General features: G+C 40.7%; 1 protein-coding gene across 1 annotated transcript; it reads left to right on the top strand.

Annotated features, from left to right (window-relative positions):
- The first annotated feature begins 3,615 nt into the window (after positions 1–3,615).
- On the top strand, positions 3,616–8,714 carry LOC139410172 (alkaline ceramidase 1). Its single transcript, XM_071155625.1, has 7 exons — positions 3,616–3,654; positions 4,399–4,511; positions 4,727–4,841; positions 5,038–5,176; positions 5,735–5,872; positions 5,995–6,132; positions 6,254–8,714. The coding sequence occupies exons 1-7, from the start codon at positions 3,648–3,650 to the stop codon at positions 6,429–6,431; spliced, it is 828 nt and encodes a 275-aa protein (XP_071011726.1). The 5' UTR covers positions 3,616–3,647; the 3' UTR covers positions 6,432–8,714.
- The last annotated feature ends 1,966 nt before the right edge of the window (positions 8,715–10,680 follow it).

Here is a 10,680-nt window from a genome sequence, read left to right as displayed (position 1 = left end):
CATGTTAAGAATGGAAATGCTAATCCATTACAATGTTCAATGTGTGGATGCAGTTTGCAGTCGTTTTTGGAACAGTTACTGAAGCATGCAGCAGGTGGTTCCATCTTTGACCAATTATGTTGTATAAAAACATGTCTTGACAATATGAAATGTTGAATATGCATAGTAGAAAAGTGTATACAGTTGTATTCAGAAATTATTCAGACCCCTCGACTATTTCCACATGTTGTTACATTACAGCCTTATTCTAAAATGGATTAAATAGTTTCCCCCCCTCATTAATCTAAGGACAAAGCAAAAACTTTTTTTTTAAAGATTTTGCAGATTTATATATATATATTTTTAAATCCACATTTACATTAGTATTCAGACCTTTTACTCAGTACTTTGTTGAAGCACCTTTGGCAGTGATTACAGCCTGGAGTCTTCTTGGGTATAATGCTACAAGCTTAGCACACCTTTATTTGGAGAGTTTCTCCCATTCTTCTCTGCAGATCCTCTCAAGCTCTGTCAGGTTGGATGGGGAGCGTCGCTGCACAGCTATTTTCAGGTCTCTCCAGAGATGTTCGACCGCGTTCAAGTCCGGGCTCTGGCTGGGTCACTCAAGGACATTCAGAGACCCAAAACCCCTCCTGCGTTGTCTTGGTTGTCTGCTTAGGGTCATTGTCCTGTTGGAATGTGAACCTTCGCCCCAGTCTGAGGTCCTGAGTGCTCTGGAGCAGGTTTTCATCCATGATCTCTCTGTACTTTGCTCCGTTCATCTTTCCCTCGATCTTGACTAGTCTCCCAGTCTTGACTAGTCTCCCAGTCTTGACTAGTCTCCCATGACAGTAAAAGGCACCTCTTTTACTAAGTGGCTTCCGTCTACCATGAAGGCCTGATTGGTGGAGTGCTACAGAGATGGTTGTGCTTCTGGAAGGTTCTCCCATCTCCACAGAGGAACTATGGAGCTCTGTCAGAGTGACCATCGGGTTCTTGGTCACCTCCCTGACCAAGGCCCTTCTACCCCGATTGCTCAGTTTGGCCGGGCGGCCAGCTCTAGGAAGAGTCTTGGGGGTTCCAAACTTCTTCCATTTAAGAATGATGAAGGTAACTGTGTTCTTGGGGACTTTCAATACTGCAGGAATGTTTTGGTACCTGTCCCCAGATCTGTGCCTGGACACAATCCTGTCTCTGATCTCTACAGACATTTCCTTCAACCTCATGGCTTGGTTTTTGCTCAGACATGCACTGTCAAATGTGGGACCTTATATAGACAGGTGTGTGCCTTTCCAAATCATGTCCAATCAATTGAATTTACCACAGGTGGACTCCTATCAAGTTTTAGAAACATCTCAAGGATGATCAGTGGAAACAGGATGCATCTAAGCTCAATTTTGAGTCTCATAGCAAAGGGTCTGAATTCTTATGTAAATAAGGTAATTCTGTTTCTTATTTGTTATAAATCTGCTACAATTTCAAAAAAAACAGTTTTTGCTTTGTCATTATGGGGTAGATTGATGAGGTAGATTGTGTAGATTGATGAGGATTTTTATTTATTTAATCCATTTCCAAATGCACCGCACCTAGTGAATAACCAGTGGATAACCAATCAACTAAATCAGACCATATACCATGGGAATGACAAAACTTATTTGTACTGCTCTGATTACATTGGTAACCAGTTTATAATAGCAATAAGGCACCTCTGGGTTTTGTGGTATATGGCCAATAAACCACGGATAAGGGCTGTATCCAGGCACTCCAGGTTGCGTCGTGCTGGGGATGACTAGAAGGCCATGATGGTATGAGGGCCAGATTGTGAATTTAGCCAGGACACCGGGGTTAACATCCCTACTCTTACAATAAATGCCATGGGATCTTTAGTGACCACAGAGTCAGGACACCCGTTTAACGTCCCATCCAAAAGACGGCACCCTAAGAACGCAAGAATGCTTATTTTTGCCAGACTGTCCTTGAAATAGATCATGTCTCGATTTGTTTTGAGTTTTCTCAATGGCAGTATTAATCTGACCATTTGTGTACCCCCTCTCCTTGAATTGTCTTTGCGTGTCAGCCGTATTTCTTTCGAAATCTTTGCAAATTCGTTTGATTCGCCAGAATTGGCTGTAGCGCAAACTGTTTTTCAAGGGAAGCGGGTGACAACTATCAGCCATAAACAAAAGATTAGGATCAGTAGGTTTCCTGTAAAGATCAGTGTTTGGAACATTATCCTCACACAAAATCAAAAGATCAGGGAAACTGATTGACACATGTCAGATTACATAGTGAATCTCAGGTGCTCAGAAGAAGAGTTTAGAAAAGCATGGAATGCCTGGAGCTGTTTTGCATCACCCCTCCATAGAACAAAAATATCATCAATATACCGTTTCTAAATTGTAATGTCAGGCAAGAAAACATTTTGGAGAGGATTAAGAATGGACTGTTTCTCAATGTAACCCACATACAAATTAGCACAGTTAGGAGCCATAGGGTATCCCATAGCAGTACCCTTTGTCTGAATAAAGGAATCATATGAGCAGACTACATACTCAATGAATACAGCCATACTATGAGGTACATGTTAAACATACATGGTAGGCTACTGCTTTAATAATTGAGTATTGTCATTAGTACCTGTGGAGGTCACAATAACGAGACTGTGTAGTTGCTGAGCAGGATCCCCTGCTTATTCTGATGATCCACAGACAGACCAGTAGAGCTGGTCTCAACTATGACCTAATTCCCCATGGAGCTTTATATCACCAACCTGACTTCTTAAAATGAAAATACAGCTGTAGAATTGTCTGGGCTACTTGGCCCTCATCCTATTCCAAACCAGCATAGGCCTATATTCATTGTTTAATGAATGGCAATATGTTGGGATTGTGTGGGGATTATACATGCAGTTTAAGCCATGTTGAAGTAATGACTTCCATATTTGTTTTGATTTCTAATATATATATATATACCAGGTGTCTGTGCTGTTTGACTGACTTGTAGTTTTGCCATCTCACCTCCTTGTAAAATGGCATAATAGCACAATTGTTTCAATTAACATTGTCAGGAATGTTCTTGCTTCTAGAATACATAAATAATACAATGGCAAACAGCGGGTAAGGAACGATTGGCTACCTATGCCTTCCGTCAAAAGCAAAGGGCATTGAGGTGACATATGACCAATGTGGCCTCACACTCGTGTGCTTGTGCCATGCCCGCTGGTACACCTGGCTATAGAGAATATGAATAGCCACAGCTTTTGCCATTAGGTGTGTATTCGGTCTATTCTAAAACTATAATTTCAAACAAAGGATGGCGAATTAGGAATAATGTAATGATGGTAATGTAATATGGTAGGTTTTAGTTAAATTTGTTTGATCGTGCGTTGCGTGTTGCTGAGGTTGGGTATCAGGTTTTACGTTCATGCGTAAAATGCACCCATGTGCATTTGGTTCCCATTCAACTTGAATCCAAATTCTGAACTGACGGGTTGTACTATAACAAAGGCACCTGGGAATGTCAGTTTCACAGTGGCTTTTCCTGCCACACCGGGGCGTGATGTCACAGTAAAGACTCGTGCAACAGGATCTGGAGCATTTGTCCCCTACTTAAAATCCACCTGCCACTTGGAGAGGAAAGTAGTTGAGTAGTTGTGGTTGGATTACAACATGGCAGGTAAGCTCTATATTTATGTTATCTAGTCTCCTGAGATGGTGGTCATATAGTGTCTGCATACATTCCATATGAACGCATGCTGTTTTGTTGACAACATATAAGTTATAACAACAGGTTACAGATGTTTTGATGATGACATTATTTCATGATGATGATTTGTCTTCTTGAGTCTTTCAATGCAAGGTCTTATGCCACCTACTTGCAACCTACTTGCATACACAATGTTAAGATAATATTTGCTTTGGCTCAAAGACAATTATTTTAAAGCATGCCATGATTGCAGTATGGATGGATAAAACATGGATGGATATCCAGCTGAGAACATTTAGCATTGACAGGCCATCCTACTCTGTTTGTAACCCATTTAAATGTCATATTTGATCAACATAGTTGATTTCAATTATATTTACTATCATTGAATATGTCATTTTACTCATGCTGCTAACAATCCAACAGGCCGGCTGGATGTAGCACTATAATTCAGGACAACATAAGCAACACTGAAGCAACCATTTTGGTGACTGTGATTGAAGAAGCCCATGCTAAGGCATCCACTCCTGGATATTTGTTTAAAAAACAGACAACTGACATTTCACTAAAGCCAGTCCCTCATGTCTTTGAAAAGTGGATCAGCATGTGGAGTCTTTGAAAAAGGCTACATCCACATGGTTAGTCATACTGTGCTCTATGCTGGAAGCTCTGAATGCAACAGAAAATAACGGCCTCTTTCTTTCTCCCCCACAGGGTTCTATTCTAGTGAGAAGATGACAGGCCTGTTCGCCTATGAAAGCTCCGATTTGGACTGGTGTGAGGATAACTACAGGCACTCTGAACACATAGTGGAGTACTTCAACACTGTAAGTGTACATGATTTATTTCTTAGAATATCCAGCTGAGAAATGTACCTTTCTGAAACTACATTGCAACTCACTTGTCTGCTGTACTCTTGTATTGTATCTGTTGTGGACCATCCTGTATGACAACAATGATGATAGATGTAGTGGACAGGTGCATCACACACTACATTACATTGTGAATCCTTATTTTAGAACAATCCTTTCTGTTTCTCCAGATGAGCAGCCTGTTCTTCTTCGTGATCTCCCCCATCATGCTGTACCTGCTGCACCCCTACGCCAGGGAGAGGAACCTAGCGGTACACCTGGTCTGGACCATGATGATCTTTGTGGGTGTGTCTTCACTCTCCTTTCCAAACAGCAGGCCAACCTTCATTCAGTTATAACTCCACTTCAAGGGTGGCCTCATCAGGGTGCTTTCAGTTCATTCTGAATTCAATAATAGCTCTTAACCTCTTCCCAATTGATACTGGGTAGGGGCTGTGGGCCATTTAGGAACGGGGCATTAACATGTGTCCCCTCCCTACAGGTCTATTCTCTGCCTACTTCCACATGACCCTGAGCTTCATGGGCCAGATGCTGGATGAGCTGTCCATCCTGTGGGTCCTGGGGCTCTGCTATGGTCTCTGGTTTCCACGGAGGCTCTTCCCCTCCTTCATCAAGGACAGGTTGGTCACCATTGCTCCTGGTCGAGGCTTCTGCAGACAAAATGTTGTCTGTGAATATTGGAAGTAGGGTACCGCGTGCTGCCTTCCTGTCTCTATTTAATGCAACCATAGAGCAGCATCCACGTGTGTTTAGATCTCCCTGCTACAGGATCATGCGGCTGTTCTTTCTGTATGGACCAAACGGCAGTACGTACTGTAGGCTTTTAATAAGGCAGGAGACAATGACAGGATCTTTTTACAGGGCACGCTAGGTTGAAACAGAAGCCATATTAAGCCAGGAGCCGGACAACCAGGCCAGGAGCAGCCTGCAGTGTGCTATATTCACCAGCCAGTGGGAGAGAGGGGCTCCCTGGCATTCTGAATGACTCTCCCATTAACACTGTTAAGACAGTGTGAAGATAATCCCAATTTAACTAAAAAACTAGCCCCTAGTTCAATAGTCCCCATTTATTTACCTTCCAGTGTTTTCTGTGCTGCCGTGTGATACCTGTCAACTGTCTTCAAGTTAATGTTATGTCTCCTACCCACCCCTAACCCTCTCTCTCTCGCCCCCTGCAGGACAACTTTTTCCCGGCTGGTCATGATGATAACTGTTGTCACCACCCTATGCTCCTTTGTCAAACCCACTGCCAATGCCTACCTCCTCAACTGCTTTGCCCTCCACATCATCTACTCATTGGGTCTGGAGATGAGGATGTAAGGCAATAACTCCCATTATTGCACTGTACATTACTGTCTATCACTCCACTGTCTGATAACTGCTATCAAATAACTGCTTTCTGTCTCTCTCTCTTTCCCTTTATTTTCCTCACACACAGCTGTACTGACCCGAAGGTGCTGCGGTTATGCTGGTCTGCTGTTGGCCTGTGGGTGCTGGCCATCTCCTGCTGGATCAGTGATCGTTTCGGATGCAGCTTCTGGCAAAAGCTTAATTTCTGTTACCTGCATGGCATCTGGTAAGAGTAGGGGAGACAACAACAATGATGTTAATAGAAGTTAGATGGAACAATTTTCTTTTTGATTTTGTGAATCACAAACAAACCATGTATAACTGACATGTGTCTATTCACTCTCTAGGCACATTCTGATTGTGATGGCTGTAGCCTACGCAAGCACCCTGATAGCCTACCTGGATGCCAACTATGAGATACCCTCCTCCCTGCCAAGCCTTCAGTACTGGCCCAATGACAACTGGGTCCTGGGGTTGCCTTACATTGTTCTGAAAGGAACCACCAAGACTCAGAAAATATTCTAAAGAACATTCAACTTCTGCAAGAGATAACTTGAAGGCTTTGGTGATGAAATGTGGTCTATAGTGCCATGCAGAGAAAGTGTAAAATGCAGTGCCTTTCTTTGTACTTAGCAGTGACTCAGTTTGAGAAATGGCTGCAATCCAGTGGTTTGCTTCTTATTTTATATTATAATAGAATCAATGCCACTCAGGTCATTAATGTGTGTATGTTTGTATGCATTTTGTGTGAATTTTGATAAATTCACCCATCTGTTATTTGCATTCATACAGATGTAGGATCTTAATTTGATCAATATTTTTTTTGCTGAGAATTTTCCTGCATTGCAGGAAATGCAGATGAGCTTCTTGGTTCACATAAATTCACTGAAAACCAACGGTTATATTAACAGTATTTTGATTTTCATGTAGCATACTTTTGGCCAGCATAATAGCCTAACCACCGATCAAGCAACATTATGGACTAAACGTTAAAATCCTATTACTGCAGGATTATTTTGCTGTTACAATATAGGTCAAATTAAGATCCTACATCTGTATGTGCAAGGATATTCTCTGCACATGGTGATTGTAAAAAAACAAACATGTTTTTATATTTAGCTGTGTTTTGGTATGATTACATGCTTGTCTTTATAGTGACGAGTACTGAGATACTTTCAACAAAAAAGACAGCTTTGTTTAAATGTGGGGCTGAATCACAACCACATTTCAGGGGGCTTGTTGAGTTTGTTTACATAACCTACACCCTTTTCAGGGATAAATATCACATTGTGTGTGAACTGAACTAAACTAAGTCATTTTATAACATCCATGTATTAATTTAATCTCTCTCAGGTTTTTCAAAGAGTATTACAATGTTATTACAGAAACTGTTAGGAACATGTCAAGTTTTGTTATGTGTGGGGTTCTACCTCTATGAGAGCAATTACATTTTTATATGAATAAGATTAACAGTTTGTGCATTACTGAAATAAATGCACTGACGAATTTGAGACATTTAACAGAATGTAGTTCTCTCTTTTGATTGAAAAAAAAGAAAAGTTCCTATGAACAACGTGCAGGGTAGCCTAGTGGTTAGAGCATTGGACTAGTAACTGAAAGGTTGCAAAAAAATGACTTGTGTCATGCACAAAGTAGATGTCCTAACTGACTTGCCAAAACTATAGTTTGTTTACAAGAATTTTGTGGCGTGGTTGAAAAACAAGTTTTAATGACTCCAACCTAAGTGTATGTAAACTTACAACATCAACTGTATATATATTTTTTTATCTACCTATTTTTACTGCTGTGTTTTGTATTAGAATCCTTACTAAAATAACACATATTTGGAAACCCACCAGAACTCCCTCCTAAAGATGTTAAATAATTTGGTACATTGTACACATGTTTTCAAAGTCCTATTCCTATCTGGTCTGACACAAAGAAATTGGCATGCACATGATATTCATAAACTGTCAGAGGCAACAGTGACATCTCGTGTACAGACTAACCATTGGGCAAAAACTGGTTGAATTAACATTGTTTCCACATGATGTTGAATCAATGTGGAAACTGATTGGTTTTGCAAAAAGTAATCCATGTAAGGGCATTTTGTATTTTTTTTTACCCAACTGTTAACCTAGATCCAATGGCATAGTGACATTTTGTGTTGATTTCAAGTTGAATTCATGTTAGTTGACAACTCAACCGAATGTAAATCTAAACTAGACGTTAAACTGATGTCTGTGTCCAGTGGGTACAGTATTTCTAAAATGTTATTTTGTAAGCTCTGTAAAGTTGTAAATATGTAACAACCATTGACTTACATATGGCTAACAACAACCCCTATGAATGAGCTACACTGAGTGTACAAAACATTAGGAACACCTTCCTAATTTTGCATTGCACCACCTTTCGACCTCAGAACAGCCTAAATTCGTCGGGGCATGGATTCTTCAAGGTGTCAAAAGCGATCCACAGGGATGCTGAACCATGTTGACTCCAATGCTTCCTACAGTTGTGTCAAGTTGGCTGGATGCCCTTTGGGTGGTGGACCATTATGGATACACACGGGAAAGCGTTGCAGTTCTTGACACACTCAACTTAAAGGCACTTAAATACTATGTCTTGCCCATTCACCCTTTGAATGGCACACATAGACAATCCATGTCTCAATTGTCTCAAGGCTTAAAAATCCTTCTTTAACCTGTATCCTCCCCTTTATCTACACTGATTAACGTGGATTTAACAGGTGACATCAATAACGGATCATAGCTTTCACCTGGATTCACCTTGTCAGTCTGTCATGGAAGAGCAGGTGTTCATAATGTTTTGTACACTCAGTGTATACACAGTATGTGTGTGTGTGTGTGTTTGTACATGTTATACAATTCTATTGATAAACCCCTTTCAGTGATGACTCAATCAAACATGGTAACCACTTCAATCGTTGGAGACGCAAAACAGGGATTGACTAAATTATAACATTTATATGTCTCTGACAGCCAGATGGGAGTTTCATAAAGACTGATCCATGCCTCAAAGACTGCATCAGTGTGAGTGACACAGAGAGGCCAGGGCTGATAGAAAGCTCTGACCCTCTGTCCATCAGCAGTGGCCTGGTCATCACACATCAAAGTGTCCCCCGCTACAGGCCCACTGCGGAGTGCCTCTAGTCCCTGTGTCCCTGTGAAGCTGTGGACGTCTTCTATTAGGAGCTATGCAGCTCTCTATTCAGATTAACCATTGGAAATAGAGCCAGTACACCACCACATTTGAGGCACTAGAGAAAGAAGATTGAGTCTGTCTTTTGTAATCTTTGCATCACACTCTGCTTAAAGAAATGCAGCTCGGCTCAAGTCTAGGGGTCAGAGTTTGGGATGGACGCCTACTCAATCTGTGGCAGGTGGGATCTCACTGTTGTTTTTATTCAGCACTTGTTCCTGAACGTAAAGCAGTGGAAGTTCAAATCAAATCAAATTGTATTTGTCACATACACATGGTTAGCAGATGTTAATGCGAGTGTAGCGAAATGCTTGTGCTTCTAGTTCCGACCATGCAGTAATATCTAACAAGTAATCTAACAATTTCACAACACTACCTTATACACATAAAGATGGCAAGATGCAGTAGATGGTATAGAGTACAGTATATACATATGAGATGAGTAATGTAGGGTATGTAAACATTATATAAGGTGGCACAGTTTAAAGTGGCTAGTGATACATTTATTACATCCAATTTTTAATTATTAAAGTGGCTAGAGATGAGTCAGTATGTTGGCAGCAGCCACTCAATGTTAGTGATGGCTGTTTAACAGTCTGATGGCCTTGAGATAGATGCTGTTTTTCAGTCTCTCGGATGATAGCGGGGTGAACAGGCAGTGGCTCGGGTGGTTGCTGTCTTTGATGATCTTTCTGGCATTTCTGTGACATCGGGTGGTGTAGGTGTCCTGGAGGGCAGGTAGTTTGCCCCCGGTGATGTGTTGTGCAGACCTCAATACCCTCTGGAGAGCCTTACGGTTGTGGGCGGAGCAGTTGCCGTACCAGACGGTGATATAGCCCGACAGGATGCTCTCGATTGTGCATCTAAAGTTATTATGGTATCAAACCAAACACAGACATATTTGGGTGTTCTGATATAGGCCTATATGCAATATCATGTGGGCCTATGTAATGCTATGCTATGCAATACTCAGTATTACCTCGAAGCAAATCAAATTTGTTTTTAAATGTCATCCATTACTAGAAATCAATGTCCTTCATTTCTACGATCAATGTCAATGTCACCAATGAGTGTTATGTATTGCAATTTACGTTATGATTATAATTTATGATTATGTTTCAGTTTCAATAATGTTCCTCATATATCCCAAATTGGCATGCATCTACCTAGGTACTTGCAATTGGGGACAAGAACTCCTTTGGCAATATGATTTTCGTTTGTGATTCAATAGACTGTTTTATGCTAAATTAACGTCAGTTTTATGAGATATTCAAACATTTTATATATATATTTTTTATCTGTGAATATATCAGATCACTGCTTTTACATTGATTTATCCAATGTGCCTTTCACATCTGGATCCACTTCCTTATTGCTTTATTTATTAAGACAAGCTCCCTGTCCAACCTGGACTCAGAGGTAGACGTAATATAGTAAACGAAAATCAGGGACACTCAAATTAGTATGATACAATATGTTATGTTTCGTTTGGTATGTATTAATTTGTGGATGTCCATCATCTATTTCGTATGATATGTTACTAATTACAATT

Source organism: Oncorhynchus clarkii, chromosome 5, assembly GCF_045791955.1.
Source record: "Oncorhynchus clarkii lewisi isolate Uvic-CL-2024 chromosome 5, UVic_Ocla_1.0, whole genome shotgun sequence".
In the NCBI taxonomy this organism is placed as follows: Eukaryota; Metazoa; Chordata; class Actinopteri; order Salmoniformes; family Salmonidae; genus Oncorhynchus; species Oncorhynchus clarkii.
The sequence above is the reverse complement of the archived record's forward strand: the minus strand, read 5'-3'. Positions and strand labels throughout refer to the sequence as shown.

Bases quoted from the DNA above. Each gene is read 5' to 3' on its own strand.
- LOC139410172 (XM_071155625.1), top strand. The intron at 4,842-5,037 runs GTGTGTCTTCAC...CCCTCCCTACAG, and splicing joins GACCATGATGATCTTTGTGG to GTCTATTCTCTGCCTACTTC. The intron at 5,873-5,994 runs GTAAGGCAATAA...CCTCACACACAG, and splicing joins TTGGGTCTGGAGATGAGGAT to CTGTACTGACCCGAAGGTGC.